Source organism: Sinocyclocheilus grahami, unplaced genomic scaffold, assembly GCF_001515645.1.
Source record: "Sinocyclocheilus grahami isolate Dianchi unplaced genomic scaffold, SAMN03320097.WGS_v1.1 scaffold1052.1, whole genome shotgun sequence".
Lineage (NCBI taxonomy): Eukaryota > Metazoa > Chordata > Actinopteri > Cypriniformes > Cyprinidae > Sinocyclocheilus > Sinocyclocheilus grahami.
The window spans coordinates 338,748-360,279 of NW_015506231.1; the positions used below are offsets into that span (position 1 = coordinate 338,748).

A 21,532-nucleotide genomic window follows, 5' to 3' on the forward strand; every position below is an offset into this window, starting at 1 on the left:
TACAATCCAGTCTCTCTCTCTTCCTGAAAACTCCCTCTGTTTACTAGTAATGCGGAAGTCTGTCTCTGCATCTTTGACACAGAGTGACTCCCTGACTTCCTGGATGGGTAAAACTCACAAAACCTGTCAAGAATGTGTCTAGGTCATACTTCTCCCCTAAATAAAAGGGAGGAAGAGGAAGAGGAAGAGGAAGAGGAAGAGGAAGAAGAAGAAGAAGAAATTATAGTATATTTTGCTTTTGGAAATTAAGCCTTTTTAGTACCATTAAAAATGTGCATGTAATATTCTCATTACTGTAATGCAAGAAAAATGCATTCATTGTAGCACCTTTATGCTGATTTAAAAGACAAAAAAAACTGTATTATGGTATTTTTAAAAACAATACTATATTATAGTGCAGTACAGTACAGTAGTATTATAGTAGAAATCTAATGACAATCATTACTAGTAATAATGGGGGAGAAAGAAAGGAACAAAGAAACATTACACTAATTAAAATGTGGGCAAAAAAATTGCTTAATTGTTGTGAAAATATAAAAATGCCACAAAAAAAAAAAACTTCATTTTTACTTCATTTTCTTTTTGCAAAATATAGTTTCTTATTCTTTCTCATTGCATTTTTGAGTGAAACATGACAGACATATAATCATGAAATTCACTTACATACAGCTTACACGTGTCTTTTTCCCCATCACCCGCAAGCACCCTACCGGGTCTTTGCTCATTAGATTGGGTGTTTCACTAAAACAGAGATGAACTCACTGTTTGGGCGTCCCAGGGGGTGAGCGGGTGGGCAGGCTACGGGTCTCCAGCCTCTCTTCAGACAGTGAGTTCCTGCTCACTGATTCCCAGTCTGTCACACCCATCAAATTTCTGCCCAGGGTTTTGCTGGGAGATCTAAGAGAAGAAACCCATTCTGTTAATCTCCACAATACCCTAGTAGAGCCAAAGGCTAAGGTCACTTCTAAGCGTTAACTGTCTACTGGTTTAACACCCAGTTATTATTCCACTGAGCAACCGTGCTCATATCCAGTGGACACCATAAGTGTGTTAAAATAAATCTCTTTTGTTCTTCTGAAACTTGATAATTAAGTCAGATAATATTTCACCAACTGATCCTTTAAAATGTACATTTTTAATACTGATTTCACCATTATAAGAAATCAGTTTCATTTTGAAAGAGAAATCGGAGTTTATCATTTTACCTTTATGTTCTTCAAACTATGTTTTACAATGTTTTATTTATATTTTAAATGTTTAATTGCAGTTCAGTACATGTTGACACAGTAACCTCTAGTGAGAAATCTCTTTCCACTGTATGGCAATTTTAGCAAATATTAAAATTCAAGAGTCCTGTCATATTTTTTCTGTCAAAAGAAAAATAAGTCATTGTCAAAGATTTTGTCCAAGTAATGGCTTTCATTGAAAAATGTCCAATATGATTGGATTGTTTGTTTGTTCATTTTTTAAGAAATTTGTTTATTCATCAAGGATGCATTGAATTGATCAAAAGTGACAGTAAAGACATGCATGTATATTTTTATGTAACAATTGCATATGCATATCCATGTAACAATTTCTATTTCAAATAAATGCTGTTCTTTTGAACTTCCTATTCATCAAAGAATCCTGAAGACAATGGTTCCACAAAAATACTAAGCGGTATGACTGTTTTCAACATTAATAAGATTCCTGAGCAGCAACGCAGCATATTAGAATGATTTCTGAAGGATCATGTGACACTGAAGACTGGAGTAATGATACTGAAAATTCAGTTTTCACAGGAATAAATTACATTTTAAAATATATTAAAATAGAAAACATAAAAAAGTTTTCTTATAATAATAATATTTCACAGTATTACTGCTATTACTTCTTACAGCCTTTGTGAGCATAAGAGATTTCTTAAAAAAAAAATTGAAATCAAAACTCCTGAATGGTAGTATAGCATTATAATTGCCTGATTTGAACTAAAAAAAATCCCTTACATTACACTGTTTTCAGAAGTGATTTGATATACATTACTAAAACATAAGCTTGACAAACAGTTTTGAATAGTTTTAGTAGATAGGAGCTGTACTTTAATGACTAGAAATATCTACCCGTGGGTGTTACTAAAACGGTGACCACCGAGTCAACTGACTTGCTTGAAAAGGACTTTGATCTCAACATGACTCTCAAAACTTCATGTAAAGATTCATTGAATGTTCACCTTCTGATCCAAGTTACTCCTCCTCACCAGCTGGTAGTTTATTTTTTAAGAAAGTTCTCAAATGAATATGCTAATGATCATTAACTGAAGAATCGTATCATAACCAGTCACCAACACAAAATCCCTGAAGTACAAGCACACATTACCTTGCAAACACTCGGTCCTTGATTCCCTTCTCCTTGCCATACTGAACAGATTGTGCTTCCGTCCTCCCACTGTGAAGAGATGTGTAATGATTCAAACCATATTTCTCAATTTCACAACATATAATGTGACATTCAAAGCTCTTAGTGCTCAAAGCTACAGAGTTCAAATATGTTTTATATACTATAGTGACTACCAATAAATGCTTATAAATCTAGAAAGCATCGCAAGATGAATTATTCATCACCTCCTCTTCCTAGTTTCCATACATCTAAAATTGGCTAAAAGAGCATCATCAATTTTTCAAAAGTTTATCCCCAGGATTTACTAGAGTATTTGTTAGTGTCGACTAAGGTCAAGCATTTTGATGACTGTGGCCTCCCTCAGCACATAAGCGACTATTGCAGATGACAAGACTGAAACAAAAATTCTATGAATTTATGCTCAGAAAAAAAAAAATTGTAAATGCAACACAAAATGAACATTTTGGAAATTGTAAAAACAACTTTTACACTGTTCTGCATAACAAGCGTTCAACATAAGAATAATCTGCTGACTTAGTTTTCCGAAATAATTATATATATTTTAATATATAGTTATCCATTGCAAATTTTATTTGTAAACTAACTTAACATGTATTTAAAAAATTACTTTTTAAGATTAAATTTAAACATTAAAAAAAATACATGTTAAAAAATTATACCAATTTTAAAATACATAATGTAGCATGCATAGGGAAATGAAAAGTTGGTAGTTGGTAGGGCTGTATGAACTAATAGCCTGACTGGGCAAGCAGACAAATAAAAAATAAAAAACTTTACTGATGGCAATTTAGATCAACAAGCTGCACATCTTCAAACTACTGTACATGCACCACATTTGGGCCCATTTAAAAAAGGATGTGTATGTAGGAACACTGGAGGACCGTCTTACCAGTATCGGAACTTGGAGCCCAAACTGAAATAGTGTGCAAAGAAGTTCTTCTGCAGAGCAACGGGCCGATCTAGCCGAAAGAAGGTGTGGTTTTCAACACAGGCCTTCCAGAGGTTCTTACAGGCCCTGTAGTTTACCATGTTGAAACCGAGCAATGTATCTCTCGTCTCATGCTGTAGGTAAAAAGGGGGGAAAAAAGGATCTTAAGGTTATTAAATCAAGCATTCTGCATGCTTAACATAAAAACAAAGGAGATGCTGGAGACATTTACATTCCCTGCTCTGAATGTTATGCCGTCGCGAACATGGACCTCCATTTGAAACCTGGCCAAAGTACCCAGAAAGCTCTGCTCTAGAGAGACCTATTAGGACTGACACTCCAATCTGCGAGACTCCATTGGTCACTGGGGACTCCAGAGGGGGATAAATGCACTTCCCAGACTGTTTTTGGTTCTGTGACCAAGGTCCAAGGAAATCGTACCCACTCAGCCAAGCTGTGCCATCTGGGCATCAATTATGGACCATGACATCGAGTTCTGCTTTTAGTACAACTGCTTCTGAAATGCCCCTGTGCATTACTCACACCGCTGGGGTGTTTTGAGGTCTCCAGCAGAGGGTCTGTGGCACTGTGGAGACCCGGTTCAGGCACACAGGTTCTCGTCGTGTCTCAGCAATCACCGCGACTCTAATGTCAGGTCTCATCCCGCTCCCCCACATGCAAAATGCATCGTCTACTCTCCATAATTAATAAGCTGTAAAGAGTGTCTATCTCTCTCCACATCACCACTGACAGCAGGGCAGTAATTACAGAGGGATTTCAAATAAACAAAGATCAGTGGTGCTATGGGAGCCAATATGCTCTTTAATTTGATATTGCCTGAGGAAGATGGCTTATTAATAGAGGTTACTGCTCCCTGCAGTTTGTAAATGGGAGTGATGTCTATTGGGGTCAATTTATGATTTTACACATTGTAATCAGTAAGATGAAAACGATATGGATGCACACATATACACACATATGTGCTGCCACACATCACAAAAAATTCATATAATCTATACAGTTTTAATATTATAATTTTAATATATTAATATTTAATAATGTAACTATTTGTGCACCCTATCAGTTCAGCTCAGTTCAATTTTATTTATATAGCACATTTAAAAACAACCATGGTTGACCAAAGTGCTTAACAATGTCCGGAAAAACGCATACACAAACAAGACAAATACAGTAAAAAAAATAAATACATTTTAAAACAACATCACAATGTCTCAGCTCAGCTCGAAATAAAAGCCAAGGAATACAGGTGTGTCTCAAGTAATGACTTAAAAATTCCAACAGTCTGAGCAGTTCTTATGTGTACAGGTAAACTATTCCACAAATTAGGTGCCACCACTGAAAAAGCTTGGTCACCTTTATTTTATAATTGAATATCATGCCCTACATTTTCAATCACAACATAATTATGATATTGTGACACATTGTGAGTCGTGACATTTGTTTTGCAATATGCATCATATTGTGAGGTAGCTGGCAATGCCTTTGCAAACAATGTTTGCTATTTTACTCAGAAATGCATTACATGGCCAAAGTTAAATGTGTTCTGGATGCAGTTTTATGTAGCCTTGCCTTACTGATCAAGAATGACAGTATGAAAAAAATAAATAAAAAGTATACCACTTACCGCCTCTTTTCTCAGCTGGATGAAAAACTGTTTGCATTTAAAAGATATTTTTACAATCTTCAACCTAAAATAGAAGAAAAAAAAATGTTGGCATTTTCAAGGGCTGCAACAAACACATATTCTGAGCTGTTAAAATTCACTAACCCATTTCACGGCCCTTTGTGTGTCTCTAAGCCTCACTCCTATTAAAATATGACTCATACTGAAGCTAAATATATTCTACACAACACACACACACACACTCAAATATCTGAATAAACACATGCTGGAGCAGCCTCAACCACCTTAGATACATTCTGTCACACAATCCCAGCACAACACACAACTCACAAAGTCAATGACCCAGGCAGGTCAAACTGAACCTCAATTGTCTTTAAAGAACATCCTTCATTGGCTTCCACCTATTTTCTATTTTAGTCGGCATAGTATGATATATACGCTTTTTTTAACAGTCACTTGCATCTTTAACTGCAGGGGCGATAAAATAATCAATAAGTGCAACCGTTTGCACTGAGAGGTTAGTTGACATCTATGGCAAACAGCCCCTGTTCTCTTCTGGGCTAAACATAGTTTGCCTGGAAAGCATCTGTGCGTGTATTTCAAAAGGGAGATGCTTGGACTACAGTTACAGAAGCAGATTGGCTTGTGTGCCAAAAAAACAGCCTGGTGGTGGAGGGGGAATAAAGCTTTGCCTGATGAAGATTTGGGTGCCGCTCTTTACATTTACATTGGATCATTTAGTATTCTGCACAATTTGAAATGAGTGCAAACAAAAATGCCTGAACATTTAGAACCCCCATGATATATTTTAGCTTCATAAGTGTGGAATTTTGTTTGCTTACATATACAAAAATAATAATAATAATAAAAATATATAAAAGCTGTTCAAATGTTAGTATTAGACCAATTTAGAGCAACTGGTAAAAATTGTTGATATAAATACATCTTCAAAAAAAAATCTGTTTAAATGCAAAACTTAAACCTTACAAAAATAATTAACAGCAATATTAAAATCAATGTTCAGTAAATAAACATCAATAACAAAAAATTAGTAATAATAATAAAAAAAATCCTTCCACAAAGTAATGGAAGCTCTCTCTTCCATATAAATCTCTGCAGCCACAACAAGCTATAGGACAGTTTGTTGGTTGCCTGGCTTTTATTTCCGATGCTTCATGCAGTGTAGCCCACTACAAAATCTGATTGGTCAAAAATTCTGCTTCACTTACCATGGAAAGTAGTTGATTCGTACCCTGTTCTTGTAAATGGCAATGCCAGCTGACATCAAGCCTATGAAAATCTCTGTGTTGCTTTGATCCTGAAAGCAAGAACAGAGAGAAAATCTGAAATTATTAATGAGGACCATTTAGTGTTTTCGAAACTGTGCTGTGTAATGAGTTAGTCTACCCAAAACAGAAAACTCTAAATGAAAGATCATTTGATCATCTTTTTTCGTTCCAAGCCTAAATAACTTAATTAAATGCTCAGCAAAATGTTAATACTGCTCTTTCCCATACAATGAAAGCACAGATGGTGATCATAGTCTTCTAAAGCCATACAGAAACGTTGATGTTTCATTGATTATCTTTATATGTAGCACAGAGGCTTCTGTGCAGATACACAAAGAAGCAGCTCTGACTCACTTACCCTTGCATAGTGCAGTTCCACTCCATAAAGTTCCAACGTTCGTGCCGTGTCCAGGTAATTGAATTCAGACTGTGCTGGGGTAAGTCCACTGTGCCCAGGCCAGAAAAAAGGGGAGAATAAAGAGTCAAAAATGAAGACATATGCTTCCGATTCACATCACAAGACAGTGTAGTAGAGCCAAGTGTGTGTACACAACTTTTGTGTAAATTGCATAAATTGATGTGTGTGTGTGTATATATATATATATATATATATATATATATAAATATATACTATATATAGTCAGAATCCACCGATTTGTCAGTAAGGCTAAGATGCGTAGGACAATGAGCTTCCTGTTCTCAGCACAGCTCTAGAGTGGGCGTACTGAGCCATGAACACTGTGAAAGCACACGTGAGTATGTTAACTAACACATGCGAGTCGTCATGAATATTCATAAAGCCATATGTGACCCTGTCTGTGAAATCCAAGCTAAAGTCTCAAAATCTAATTATGAGATAACAAGCATCCAAGTTTGATTTCAACAATTAATCTCACTATGATTTCAATCTTTGACATGAGCTTACTCAGTCAATATTAAAGATATAATGTTATTTTCACAGAATGTTCTTTACATCTTTATGAAGGACGATTTTATGTAGTACAGTAAATCACAAAAAAATTACTTTAGCTGGGTTTTCACAGGCAGGGTCATATATGTGAAATCAGCAAGACTCCATTGCGTCAAATTTCTAACAGTAATAGGATTTTCTTATTAGAATAGTGCAGCGACAATGGCCAGAGTTGTTCCAAAGTGAGTTTAGAGTGGTGACTCTTACCTGTGTTGCTGGTGATGTTTGGTGACCTCTTTTTCAAAGCCCTGAGGCTGGTTGGGGATGAAGCAGAACTCAGACAGGTTTCCTGGCAAATTCTCAGCCTCACAGTAATCACCCAGCTCAGCTGAATCACACAATACAAGCACAGCGTTACGGATAACAGCCGTAACGCAGACCATGCAGACATGCAGACCATGTCACCTAATACTGTATATAAAGGGATAGGATCACTGCTGCCTAAATCTCTTAATCCCTTGCTTTGTTTGTGATTTACACTGATTATTATGCGACCAAAAAATCTGAGCACAATGCCCTACATTTTTTTTATATATATTGAAGATTTTTCCTTTTTTTACAATATATATATATATATATATATATATTTAAATAATTGATACTTTTATTGATGCATTAAAATTGATCAAACTTGACAGTAATGACTTTTATATTATAAACAAACAATAAATAATAAAAATAAATACTGTTCTAATAAGAAATGTTTCTTGAGCACCAAATCAGTATATTAGAATGATTTTATGTTGTGTTCATGTGACACTAAAGACTGAAAATTCAGCTTTGCCATCACAGGTATAGAATACATTTTAAAACATATTAAAATACATAAGTTGTTTTAAATGATAATATTTTACAATATTTCTGACTTTACATAAATGCAGCCCTGGTGAGTATAAGAGTGGTCTTTCAAAAACATTAAAACAATCTTACCTACTACAAATTTTTGAACTGTAGTATACAATAATTATATTGAATTCATATTATATTTGAAAAAAAAAAAAACATTGAAAACAACGATTAAAATGCGTACATTTTAATTTGAAGTGTTTGATTGTAAAAATAAAATATACTATGTATTTTATATATGCAAAAATATATTAAGTTTGAGGCTGTACCACGAAACGAGTGTTTTAAAAGTGAATAAATAAAAAACTTTGTTGAGATAAACAATATAAATTTTCTTCAAAAATATATAAAACATACAACAATAAAACAAAACAATATATAAAACACACAAATGCTTCAGTTTAGTATTATTAAACACCTGTTACAATATTTATTATCATGTAACACACATAAGCACTAGTAAATCTTTGACACAAAAAAAAATTGTAGCATTTAGCATCAATTTTGCCACTATGGCAGCTTGTCAGTAAACCCCAAAGCAAACAAAATGTGTTGCAATAGATAGCGCTGTCCTAGGCAACCGGGCTCAACAGAATCCCCTCTGACCTATATAGTGCCAAAACTGCAAGCTAAAAGCCCCGGAGAGACCGGAGCAAATGTGCTCACTACAGCAATCTGTCAAGAGTCATTATTGCTGAGCTCAATCTGGCAAGCGGACCCCCGAGGGCCCGGGATATGCCATATCACTGCTCCGTCTTGAATGGGCACTATTAGGTTAACTAAGATGTGCTGGGCTGGGTTAGTGCCTGCTGTGCTTCAGAGAGATTTCTTGCTCGCATGTACTCCTGCTTTACAAGCTAGTGCTTGTTAAGCGTTGAGGTTGTGCACAGATGGAATGTGCCGTGCTGAGCTTGCGCTGTTGTACTTCGGTGGTTTGCTTGGAAGCTCAGTACTGGATTTGAGTTTGCATGATACCGTAATATACTGCCTGACGCAGAAAAAGAAACGGGGGACATAACATTGGTGGAAACCAATTTTAATTATAATTCTGCTGCTATGCTAAATTGCTATCAATTCCTCTCACTCACGAAATAGAGAATTACAGGCTCCTCTTGTTCTGACATCAAATGTAACATTAAAATGATTTAAAATTGTAACATTAAAGATAGTGAGACCAAACCAGAATGAAAACAAACCACATGTAATTGACTGCCACATACTGTTCCACTTAAAAAAAATGGATTTAGATTGTGGCTTCTTTGTCATGTAGATACATGACTCATACTTACACTGAACAGCGTACGATGCCAGGAGTGCGGCAGTATTGTGCGGACAAGGCAGTCTGGGAAGGATATAAATGATATTGAATTAACAGTGTGAAATGATGGAGATCAAACCAAATTACTGTATTTAAGTAAACATTAAAGAAAATGTAACTTCAGAAGCACAAACTGCAGTGGTATCACAAGATGAATATAGAAGGGACAAATCTACATAGCACTAGTTACAGATATAATTTATAACTGAATCAAACACACAAACTATTCAACTGGATTTAGGAAGAGATTTACAGTTAAAAACAGCCACACATGATCATGATCCAGCTCACCTTCCACTGAGTATGTCCTGCTTAATCTGTAGAAAATACTGGTACCTACACGGATTTTTAAAAAAAACATGACAAATAATGAGCCAAAAGACTAAAAATAACTAAAATGTATTGTTCATGAGGTACATTTTTAAATATTAAAAATATAATAAATATTAAATCAAACTTCCTACATAAAACACAGTACAGGGAGTTTAACTAACATTAAATAGAACTGCATTATTATCTAACCAAGCAAAGCCAAGCCAAAACATGGCTACAAGGTGTCCAAATTTGTCTAATTTGATTATAAAATTAAGATTTACACATTTGGCAAATGTTTTTTTTTTATCCAAAATGACTTGTTGCATTCAAGGTACATATTTTATCAGTTCTTGCTTTAATGGGGAATCGAACCCATGACCATGCTCTTCTGTTTGAACTACTTCTACCATTTTGTCACCAATATTTTTGTCTCGTTTTCCTCCATGGCATTGGCATTTACTGAATGCATTTGGCAGTTGGTTTCCTTCAAAGTGGCTTCAACAGCATTTGTTTTATTTGTTCATGCATTCCCTGGGTACTGAAGCCTTGATGACCTTGTCATTGCTAGTGCCATTCTCTACTGTTTGAGCTACAAGAACAATACAGAGTTAATGCAACATAATCACTTGACTATGAATCACCATCTCCAATTCGGGTGAGGATGTCAATAACTGTAGTTTTACTCATGTACTGCTTTACTCATATTTCTGCTCTAAGCCTATACTTCTCTGAACTATTTTGGATCTCTGTATTACAGCACTTCTTTATAGCCTCTTAGAAATGAGGATTACAACATCAGAGATTCAAGTCTGCTAAAGAAATATAAAAGAAAGACTCCATGACATCAAATTATAGTGTACCCTTAAAAGTTGGCAAAATGTAAAAAATGTAACACATTTAAAATATAACCAAAATACAGATGACTCACCGTGTGTATTCTTCCTGAAGTTTGTTGGGTTCACTCACAAAAAATTTCACCCGGAAGTTCAGATGATGTGGAGAGCCCCCTAGCATTTAATTCACCAGAACATAAGTTACTGTGTGTAAGTACAAAGATGTACACATAAAAAAAGGAGAAGAATAATCAATGGCTGGTGGTAAACAACAGCCTAGTCTGGTGCCTTTTATAAAATTACTTACTTTTTAATTGCTTTCTTATGGGTTTATTTGGATCCAGCCACCTCTATAAATTATTGATTGAGAGAAAGAAAAAGAGAGACAGAGATAGAGAGAGGGGAAGAAAAACCTTAATAACATGGCAACAGCCTAACACAGCCTAAAGTCACTCAATCATTCAATAGGCTTGAGTTTTCTACTGTGGGGAGGTGGAGATGTACTTATCTGCAGTTACAACACAAACCGAGACAAAATGAGTGTGTTTGTCAAGTAAAAAACTCTTTAACTTTGATCCAGTTTCAACTGAATCGATATAACTACAAAGTCTTTTCAGCCACAGATCGAGCGATTGGTAGATGCCTACTGGTAGGCCGATGAAGGTGTAACTTGAATGCTGATAGTATACATACAGACATCTAATGTGTTTGCTTTCATCTGAATTATGTATTTTTTAAGTACATAATATATTGATAAAACATCCACTGTAAGATTTTAGGAGAATATACACCAATGTTTTGTGATTTACTCATTAAAACACTTTCTTCCCTTAAACTCAAACTCACATGAGATGAAGAATCCAGTCTTATCATTAGTCTAATATTCTGCTAAAATTGAATATTGAGTTGGGCCACCCAAAAGGGGGGGGGGGGGGGGGGGGACAGAATGTTTAAACCTGAACCTTTGTGTGTCCTACATTACTGAATGTGAACCTATTTCAGGAATACTGCCCATTCACACACTCAAGCCTCAAATGCTCCAAACAAAACCTTCATGAATCCCTGAGGGCAGACCGGCTCGGCTCCGGCACATCTTTGAGCTTGACCTTTGAACTCACCGGGCTATCAGAGGAGTCGTCAGCCAGGTGCAACCCAAAATAGTCTCTCTCAGTCAGCTCCAGGTGCTTGAAGACAGCGTCCAGTAGGATCTGTCCTTGATCGTGCTTCTACAGAGTATGCACACACACACACACACAGAGAAAAGAAAATTGAAAGGATAAGTGTAAGAATGTATTTGAATATTTTGTTAGAATTTTAATCATTTCAATATATTTGCATATTAGAAAATTTTCTTTTTGTATTTATTATTTAAATATTTGAATTTGAATCCATTGTTAAATACAATCATCTCCTATTGAAATATAATGACTTCAATACTATTATACAATAATATATTTCTATCCTCATTTCTTCACTTTCATTTTGCATGTTGCAATGTTGGACATTTTCAGTTTGCAATGTTGTCCAGCTAGTATAATTTAAAAAGGGTAATCTAGAGTACGGTTTAACATTATAAATGAACCATATCAGGCTGCAGACTAAAAGCAAAGCCTCATTAAACATTGCTGTTGCCACGATAATCATGTGCATCTTTGCAGCTGAGTGGCTGACATCAGCAGCAATGTCAAACAGGAAGTATGCCCATCTCTCTAGTAAAGGCCAGGCCACTTTGGTAGTTAGAAATAGTCAGACGTAATAGGCCGGTTTTATTGGCTGTCAGATCCGTTATAGCATCCTGACAGCAGAGCTGGGGCTTTAGCAGCGCTTTTATTTCCTGTTTTACACTTTTAAATGGTCTTGGAAATGCCAAGACAGCATATTCTGAACACATGCCTCCTGAGAAACACAGACAGACAGTTCAAACCACACACACGCTGTGTTGCTCAATAAACAAAATATGGCAAGTCACATTAGCTGAATGAATGACAGGCCAGTCGAGAGTAAACGGACAGTCTAACACCTCTGCAGAGCTGCAAAGTGGGCGAGGAAATACAGAAATATGGAGCGCAAATAGAACATACATATTGACATTTCACATGGAAAAATTAAAAATAAAACACAATTATAGATCAAATTTAAAAATTCAAAGCGAATTTGCACTTTAATGTTATTTGTAATTCCATCGTCATGGTTAGGGTGACTATACATCCTCTTTTTCCCGGACATGTCCTGGATTTCTAAATTTAGATATGTCTGTATTTCTATTCTAAATGGAGTAAAACACACAGGCTTTGTTTGCCTTAGTTTTCCTATTGTAAGGATATATAGTAGAAATAGTTTGGACCAATAGCATACAGGCATTGTACACAATCAACCAATTGTGGTGTGCAAGAAGTTGGGATCTACAGAGAACAGGTAAATCAATGCAAATACACGTACATATAATATATGAGGACTGTAGAGAGTCAATAGGAAAACAATGCCAAAACCCAACATTTTTAAAATCCCTTTCAGGACCCTAGTCATGTTAACAACATACACTACCATTCAAATGTTTGGGGTCAGTAATTTTTTTTCTTTCAGTATTTTTTATTTTTTTTAGCAAGGACGTGTTATGGTTAGAAAAGATTTCTAGTATGAATTAATGCTGTTCCAAAAACATTAGGCAGCACAACTGTTTCCAACATTGATATAAAAAAAAATCAGCATGTTAGAATGATTTCTGAAGGATCATGTGACAATAAAGACTGGATTCATGGCTGATGAAAATTCAGCTTTGCATCACAGTAATAAATTATATTTTAAAGTACATTAAAATAGAAAACTGTTATTTTAAATTATAATAATATTTCACAATATTAAGTTTTTATTTAGTTTCTGTATGTTTGATCAAATAAATACAGCAGTGATGAGCATGGGGAACTTATTTTAAAAAACATAAAAAATCTTACTGACCCCAGACTTAACGTGTGATCACATGTGTGATTTGTTTTGTATATCAGCATAAGAGCCATTATCAACAACAAATATGTCTTACAGGCATAGCCTGTAAATTATTTTCTCCTTGGGCGACAATCATACGTATAGGCCCCACTGACAATGTCAGCAGCAAAGAAAACAATGTATAAAAGGTACATTGCTGGAAAATGTCAGGTATATCCAAAACAGGAAGTGTTTATATAGGCTTTGAGTCTTCTAAATGTTTTTTAGGAAGTAGATATGAACAAATTTCCGGGACTTTTGAGCCCTCGTTTTTCCTTCCCCTGCCCTCAGCACTTTTGTGAAGATTTACACTCTAATTAAAGTGTCTGAGAGTAGATTTGCTGCGGTCTCATACCTCGTGGCTTAAGTGTGCATTTCCAACAGAAGTCTACTGAACTAACGGTCAAAAGTGGAAGTGGGATTCCACTGTGGCATTTCTAATGAATGTGTGTTATGTACATGAAAAACATAATGAAACAGAAATAGTTCTGACAGCTCTTTTCTTCAATATTGTGGCATAAATCAGATTATCAAAAAAAATAAATGTAGGCAGGGACTTGGTTGGCTCTATCATTCAGTTGTTCACTGGATGGAGGCAGAATTGCTGAATATTAGCTTGCACTGGGGTCCAAGCAGATAAAATGATTGGATAAGCCCAGCATATGTCATCAGAGAGAAGACTGTTGTTTTACCAGAAGATCAAGTTTTGATATTTTGGTGTCAAATGTAAAATAAAAACTGATAAATGCTCAGATGAATTGTTCACAATAAGATCAATAACATGCATTTTGAAAATAGATATGGTGAATTTACATTTCATGCCAACTTTAAAGCAGGAGAGGAGTTCAGTATGACAGAAATGCAAGCAGACGTGTGGCAGCTTGTCCAGAGATTGAAGGTCTGCACGAAGCCTGTGAGTGTTTTGAAAACAAGTCAGTCATCTACACACGGCAACCAAAGAAACAGCAGCTAACACAGTCTAGTTATGACATCTGTGTTTTGATACCATGGAAAGACTGGTACTGCACAGGAGGCCAACAAAGTATATGGACAATTAGGCCACAGTTTTTGCCAGCATGAAATCATATTATTATTTGCTTTCTTAATACACATTTTTGGGGTTAGTGTGCAAGATTCATCAGTACATGTTTAGAAAGGAAAATGTAATATCATAATTTTTCATCAAAATAGCTCAACTTCTGATACAAATTTCCTTCTAAGCTCATGCCACTGAGGCCACCTAAGCATGTTAAATGCATCCAGAGCAAAGGATGGCCTGTTAATCCTGGGTCAATGTGAGAGAGTATAAATCTAAACTACTGGTCTGACTGGGCAAATATCCTTATTTTAAACCCTGGTGTTGCTTCTCATTTGCATAAAGTGGCACTGGGCTAAACTTTATCACTAGTAGCCAATTAGTGGTCTTGATTTCCAAGTCCAAACTAAAAGGACACAAGTCCAAACTTTGCATACTTGGTATTGAGAAACGGCCATGGTACCGAGACCTTCTGCAATCAGTCTGAAGGTCTGGCTATGCGTGACTAATCGCAGAGTATAACAAGCAGCCACCACAACCGCGATGTTCACTTTTTTTTTTTTTTTTACGAGGCTATGCCCTTCTTGATTTACACAATGCATTTGTATTGAATGTTCAAAAAGTTAATCATCATAAGAGTGAAGAGTAATAGTTTTACACCAACAGGCTCTTTTTACGTCATTAAGACTATAGGCGCTTTTCCACTGCATGGTACGGCACGGCTCGCTTTTGGGGGGGTTTCCACTGTGTACAGTACCTGGTACCTGATACTTTTTTCAGTCGGACCAGGTCTGAGGTTCCAAGCGAACCATACCGTTACCAAAACGTTACCACAGATTGGCCGGAGAGAATCGTCACTACCTGCGTCATTGAACTGGCAACACGAGACATAACAGACATAACATAACAGTGCAGATTTAAATCAGCACAGCCAGCGAAGGATTGAACGCAACTGTTTTGAACAAACGCACCTTTTTTAACAAACAAAAAATTAGTACCTGGTACTTTTTTCAGTACCATCTCGGCTGAGGTTCCAAGCGAGCCGTACTGTTACCAAAATGTGTAGGGATGCACGATATATCGGCCACCATATCGGTATCGGCCGATAAATGCTCATTTTTTTCTGTTATCGGTATCGGCCTGATAAGAAAATTTGGGCGATATCTTAAAGCCGATAAATAATGCATTATTTCCTTCAGAGACACTTCAGATGCGCGCTGTTCGTTTGCAGCCTTTTGTGCAATTGTACGTTGTAATATTGTGTTTATTTGATGTATATCTGATTTATCTCATATAGAATGCGTTTGGTTAAGTTAAGAGCGCTTCAGTTTAGCGGTGATCATCTTTAGCTCAGCGCGGCATCCCTAAAAATGTGACATGTAAACCCTGCTGATCACTGATTTGCCGGAGAGAATCGCCACTACCTGCGTCACTGAACTAGTGACACGAGACACAGACCCGCTATTAACCCTGCTTTCCATTCGGAAGGGCTCATCCCTATGCCCTAATCCCTTTAAAGGGTTTACCCTCCGGAGTGAGATCTTCGAAGGGTTGAAGGGTGTAGGAGACCAAACAACTGTTTCTTGAAGTGCCCTTCATGCGTCATCATCATGTGCCCACACGGAGGCACCGTCATCATGCGAAGAATCTGCGCAAAGGATCATGGGAGCCCGAAGTGTCCATCAGTTGTATCCTTCGAAATCCGAACGCAAAATCCGAACAAAATCCTTCGAACGCAACAGTTTTGAACGAGCGCACGTTTTTAAAACATCAAAATAATGTCTGTTTCACGGTCTGTTGAGGAAGTACAGACGTTCCTCTCGTTGATTGCCAAGGAGCGGATTCAGCGAGAGCTTGATGGGACGACACGGAATGAAAAAGTTTTTTAGGTCACGGCACAATTATAACGACATTCCACCCACTCTAAAGCAGTACTAAACTGCAATGGAAATGCAAACTGAGCCGAGCCGAGCCGAGCCGTACCATTTAGTGGAAAGGCGCCAAATGTGTACCAATGTTTACCATTGTGATTTGTTAATAGGTTCCGTAGATTTGTAAACAGACAGAGCAAAGGAGAGAGAGATTGACTGAGCATCAGGGGAGTAAATTGTGGGGGGGATTTATGCCTCTGATGCTCAGAATCTCTCGCTTTTTCTCTCGATGGCAGGCAAGTATTTCAATTTAGTAAAAAAACAAAAAAACAAATAAAAAATTCGCTCCTCTTCATAACATTAGGATCACGTCCAACATATGTTGTGACTTTCTGTTTATACCTTTCTCTTGTAATCATGTCTAAACCAGTACAGTATGGACTGTCCTCCATCTCATCCATTCTGTTTTTCAGTTCCTGCCCTCCATCTGAATTTCGCATGTCATCAGAATCACATGATTGCAAACAACCTATATGATGTTTAGATGCAGTTTGGCAGCCGCAGATGTGGACTTGCTGTAGTTGAATATCTAAATAAGAGACGTCCTCAATTCCAGACGAAACCTAAAATATTTTGTGGAGGACTCAAGATAATTTAATAATTGTAATATGACCGCGTGGTGAGTCTATGAACCTAACTCATATTTAAACTCGATCTCCATGCTATGTACACATTCTGTGTACACTTATCTATCCTTACAATTACCATTTTGGCTTTATTATTTGTGTCCCCTTCGAAAATTGCTCTTGAGAAATTATGTTTATTGTTCCCCCCTACTGTTGTGAAATTTACACCCTTGCTGAGCATGCAAGATTACCTGCGTCTGTCCTTCTTCAGGTCAAGTAATATATTTGTGGAAAAAAATCAGTTTGCCAGAAGATGAAAGCGATATCTTTGTCATAGCATTCTTTCACCGTTTAAGGGGATTTCTCATGACAGGCGTCGTCAACTCTGTTCAGTGCACTGAATCAATGGCATTGTTTTCTATGAAGTGAAACATCAGCTCCAGCGCAAGCTTCAGGTAATGCGTTGATCGTCAATTGAGCCTTGTAAAGTGGTACTCAAAGTTAAATTAATTTCAACACCTTGCTTCAATTAAGAATGAATCATCGTTTTTAAATGTATTAGTTGAACACTCATAAAGACAGTCCCTTGCCTCCATCTCCTGGCATAACAATGTAACTGCACTCATTGACAGCCTGTAAAATGAGGAAACTGGGGAAGCTGTAGCCTGGAGCAATGGGTGTGCCGAAAGGAGGCGTTCCAAAAGGTGAATCAGTACAACAGAAACTACCCCTAACCCAGCCCTAACCCTACCTCCACAACCTCCCTGACAGACAGCTTTGTCGACCAATCATGAAGACCTTTCTCCACACCCCTACCTTTCACCACACCCATTGCTCCAGCCTGCAGTTATCACTAGTTGAAAATGAGCATCCCTGTTAAAATACATACTACTAAAATATCAACAAATGTGTTGGAAAGCTGCTTGTCCAGTCAGGTTCACGAATCAGCACTTACTATCATATATTTATTAATATACCACTGAGAGAGAGAGAGAGAGAGAGAGAGATAGTTAATATCGCATATCGAGTCACTCAATTTCTTCACCACGACAGCCCTAATGAAAGTCTTATGATTTGAGTCATCATTTATGCCTGTCATGTGCCAAAGGTTAATGCTTAGGGTCAGGGATTTGTACAAACCCAATATAATGCTACTTCGCACAGCACCACTGATAAGGAAATCAAGATCAAAGTGACAGAATATATTAGAACATAGCAATCTAGTCTACTATTTACAAACTTCTGGCTTCTTCTCTGCATTCCAGACATAACATGCACCTCTTCAAACACACAGTTGAGACATATTTATGACGGTCCCTCTACAACATCAACTTCTGTAACACAAATAACAGCCTTCCTGCTTTATTTAACACCTAGCCACCTCTTGATTATTTACCTCTGATCCTCCCTCTCTCCTTCCATTAGATCTTGTGCTTCCGTTCCATGTGCGCCCTATACTCAAGGGTCCACTGTGCTGCCAGACTATCTAGGTCACCGAGAGGTCTGGCACAAAAATGTATGAGAACAGAGAGCAAGTGCATAAATTTGATCAATGGGGCCATTACATGAGGACTGGCTTTCCTGGAAATGTTAGTTACAAATCAGAGAGCAGCATGACAGACAACTTCTAAGTAAGAACGCCTTGATTCATCTAACAGACCAGCAGCTGTTTAAAGTCAGTCATGTGATGTTTATAGGTTTATTGCTTGCTCCAATTCAATATGAAAACACTTCCTGATACACAGGAAATCCTTGGGCAATGTAACTGATGGGAATAGAAAGGTAATAACCACTGAGGAAAACCTGACCAACCTTCTGTAACCGGAGCAACCTTTAATTCAATGTTGGCATAAGCCCTTATTTCAAGTCAGGACATAACAGTTTTCTGTAAGGACCATTTTACACAACACTTTGCACAACGCTGAGGATAAGGATGAGCAAACACATGGGTTTTGAAATCAGATCAGCAAATGAAAGAGATGGGGATTTGTGCCTTTGCTTGTCGCGTGTGTGGGGTGTGTCTGTCATGGCACCTATATATTGCAGGTGCAAGTATGTACATGAATCTCTGGAACCCTCAGGGCCACTTTTCATTCTGCCGGAATGTCAAGCATGCATCCTTTCTATAAGCAGAATTACACCACTATCCTCTAGCTGGAACATGAGCACTATGTAGATGATGGCGACCATTATGCATGGAAATTTTCAAACAGATATGCATATGCTTTGAATCATAGAGAAAAGGGAAAGGGAAGACTTTAACAAACAGTGTAAAATGCTTAAAAGATCAAAAATAAAAAATAGGCTAAATAAAACTGTGAAATATTACCATTTAAAATAACCGTTTAACATTTTAATATAGTTTAGAATGTCATTTATTCCTGCAATGGCAAAGCTGAATTTAACAGCCATTTTCCAGTCTTCATTGACATATGATTCTTCAGAAACCATTCTAATATGCTGAGTTGGTGCTCAAGAAACAATGATTATTATTATCAGTGCTGTGCTGCTTAATATTTTTGTAGAAACAGCTATACATGTTTTCAGAATTCTTCATGAATAGAAAGTTCAAACAAATAAAAAAACAGCATTTATTTGAATAAAATGATTGTAGAAATATCAGTCTTCACTGTCACCTTTGATCAATTTAATGTGTCCTTACTGAATAAAAGTATTAATTAATTTTTTTATTAAAAAAAAACAGAAAAACATACTGACCCCAAACATTTGAATGATAGTATAATAAGTGATATTAACATTATTACTGGTGTTTGCTAAGGACAGAATGGAGAGTAGTGTTTGCAAAAGCAAGCATCACTATTATTATTGCTAATACATAGGAACAGGGATTTGAACAAAAACCCACATGTACTAAACATCAGTGCGTAGCTGGTCTTGCACCATATTACAGACCTGAATCATACCTCAAATTACCTCAATACCTCAAAGACTGTTGATCAGAGGGATAAGCTAAAACTTTTACAAGTAATCACACTTGTCTGATGATGAAATTGGTGAAAATACACAACTGACTAACCAAAATATTTGGAGATTTGAGATTTGGACATGCATGGGCTCCACTCAGAACACTCTACTAGTAAGCATTTAGACATGTTCCAGTAAAGGGTTAGTTCACCCAAAAATGAAAATTACCCCATCACCCAAAATGTACTCACCCTCAAGTAGGCTACGCCTACGTCCTACATCATCTGCTGGAACGTCACTCTCTCGTGAACGTGCATACAACAGTTTGCGGAAGCTAGAGGTTATGGTTTATAAAGTTTTCATACATTTTTAAATATGGATATTTATATTTATTTTGCTTCAAAATCTCGACCACCATTCACTGCCATTATAAAGATTGGAAGAGCCAGGACATTTTTTTTTTATAACTCCGATTGGATTCGTCTGAAAGAAGAAAGTCATATACACCTAGGATGGCTGCCGGGTGAGTAAATCATGGGGTAATTTTCATTTTCGGGTAAACTATCCCTTAAAATACCCAGAACACACTAGCATCCATAAAGCAACATGCTACAAAAACACAGGACAGAACACTTTAGAAACTGCATAACAATACCCTGACAATCACAGTGAAAATGTAGTTACAATATACATAGTTAGCTTAACACATCATTAGTTCCTTATCTGATCATTAGAATATGAATTATGCACAATACATTTAAAGGAGTACGTACATTGACTTTAAAAGGCTGGATAGTGTTGTCCAAAAGAAGAATGTTGCAGACCACCTCGATGCGCTGCCTGTCGCGTGCCAGCTCCGTCGCCCGGACATTGTAGGATCTGCCTGCAGGCAACCGGAAGCGTGTGGTCATTACGGTCCAACCAGAGTCTGTAACACAAAGATATCTACTTTAGCTTCCTGTATTATGATTCAAACATAATATAATAGGTCAGGTCAGAATTAGAATTAGAATTAATTTAAAACATGAATAATAATTATTATAAATATTTAATTGCAGCACAGCCAATTTTGATGGCACCGGTTGAACTGGATCACAGCGTTTCAAGGCTGATTCAGACTCCAACTTACATGCACACAGGACAAACTAATATTTTTTTTATGTACAGCCTACATTGTGCCTAAATATATATCTCACAGCAAATGGGGCACAAAAGGATGGACTCAGAGAAGAGTTATTATATACAGCAATACACAATACTATAAAAAAAAAATCTCAAATGTTTGAGTAAAAGGGAAGACAGATTCAATTGTTGATCCAGGTTCATCGTAAAGTTCAAAAGTCCTGAATTGGCCTTTATAATAATAATTACACCATTGGCATTTTCCCCAAATTAACCTTTAAGAGATTCAATTATAATTTTTTCCCCCACATTTCTCATCTCTTATCTCGGGAGATCTGTTGGTGAATATAGCATTAGAGTAGTTTGTGTGTAAGATCAGCCATGTGGAAGTGATTTCACTGCAGCATTCTGATATGTCCCAAGTCA

At 36.7% G+C, this 21,532-nt stretch overlaps 1 protein-coding gene across 3 annotated transcripts in view; it reads right to left on the reverse strand.

Annotated features, from left to right (window-relative positions):
- Positions 1 to 20,910, reverse strand: part of LOC107566161 (tyrosine-protein phosphatase non-receptor type 4-like) — a 36,117-nt gene extending 15,207 nt beyond the window's left edge. For all 3 annotated transcript variants that reach the window (XR_001606477.1, XR_001606476.1, XM_016251538.1), the window contains exons 1-13: positions 20,758 to 20,910; positions 11,663 to 11,770; positions 10,852 to 10,894; positions 10,640 to 10,718; positions 9,688 to 9,732; positions 9,368 to 9,420; positions 7,440 to 7,560; positions 6,621 to 6,708; positions 6,203 to 6,291; positions 4,974 to 5,037; positions 3,290 to 3,462; positions 2,359 to 2,427; positions 763 to 897 (exon numbers count right to left, since the gene is read on the reverse strand). Coding sequence is in view for 1 of the 3 variants with exons in the window: in XM_016251538.1 (XP_016107024.1) it covers positions 763 to 897; positions 2,359 to 2,427; positions 3,290 to 3,462; positions 4,974 to 5,037; positions 6,203 to 6,291; positions 6,621 to 6,708; positions 7,440 to 7,560; positions 9,368 to 9,420; positions 9,688 to 9,732; positions 10,640 to 10,718; positions 10,852 to 10,894; positions 11,663 to 11,770; positions 20,758 to 20,895 (1,205 nt within the window). In the remaining 2 variants the exon portion in view is untranslated. The remainder of the gene's footprint in view (positions 1 to 762; positions 898 to 2,358; positions 2,428 to 3,289; positions 3,463 to 4,973; positions 5,038 to 6,202; positions 6,292 to 6,620; positions 6,709 to 7,439; positions 7,561 to 9,367; positions 9,421 to 9,687; positions 9,733 to 10,639; positions 10,719 to 10,851; positions 10,895 to 11,662; positions 11,771 to 20,757) is intronic.
- Positions 20,911 to 21,532: the final 622 nt, after the last annotated feature.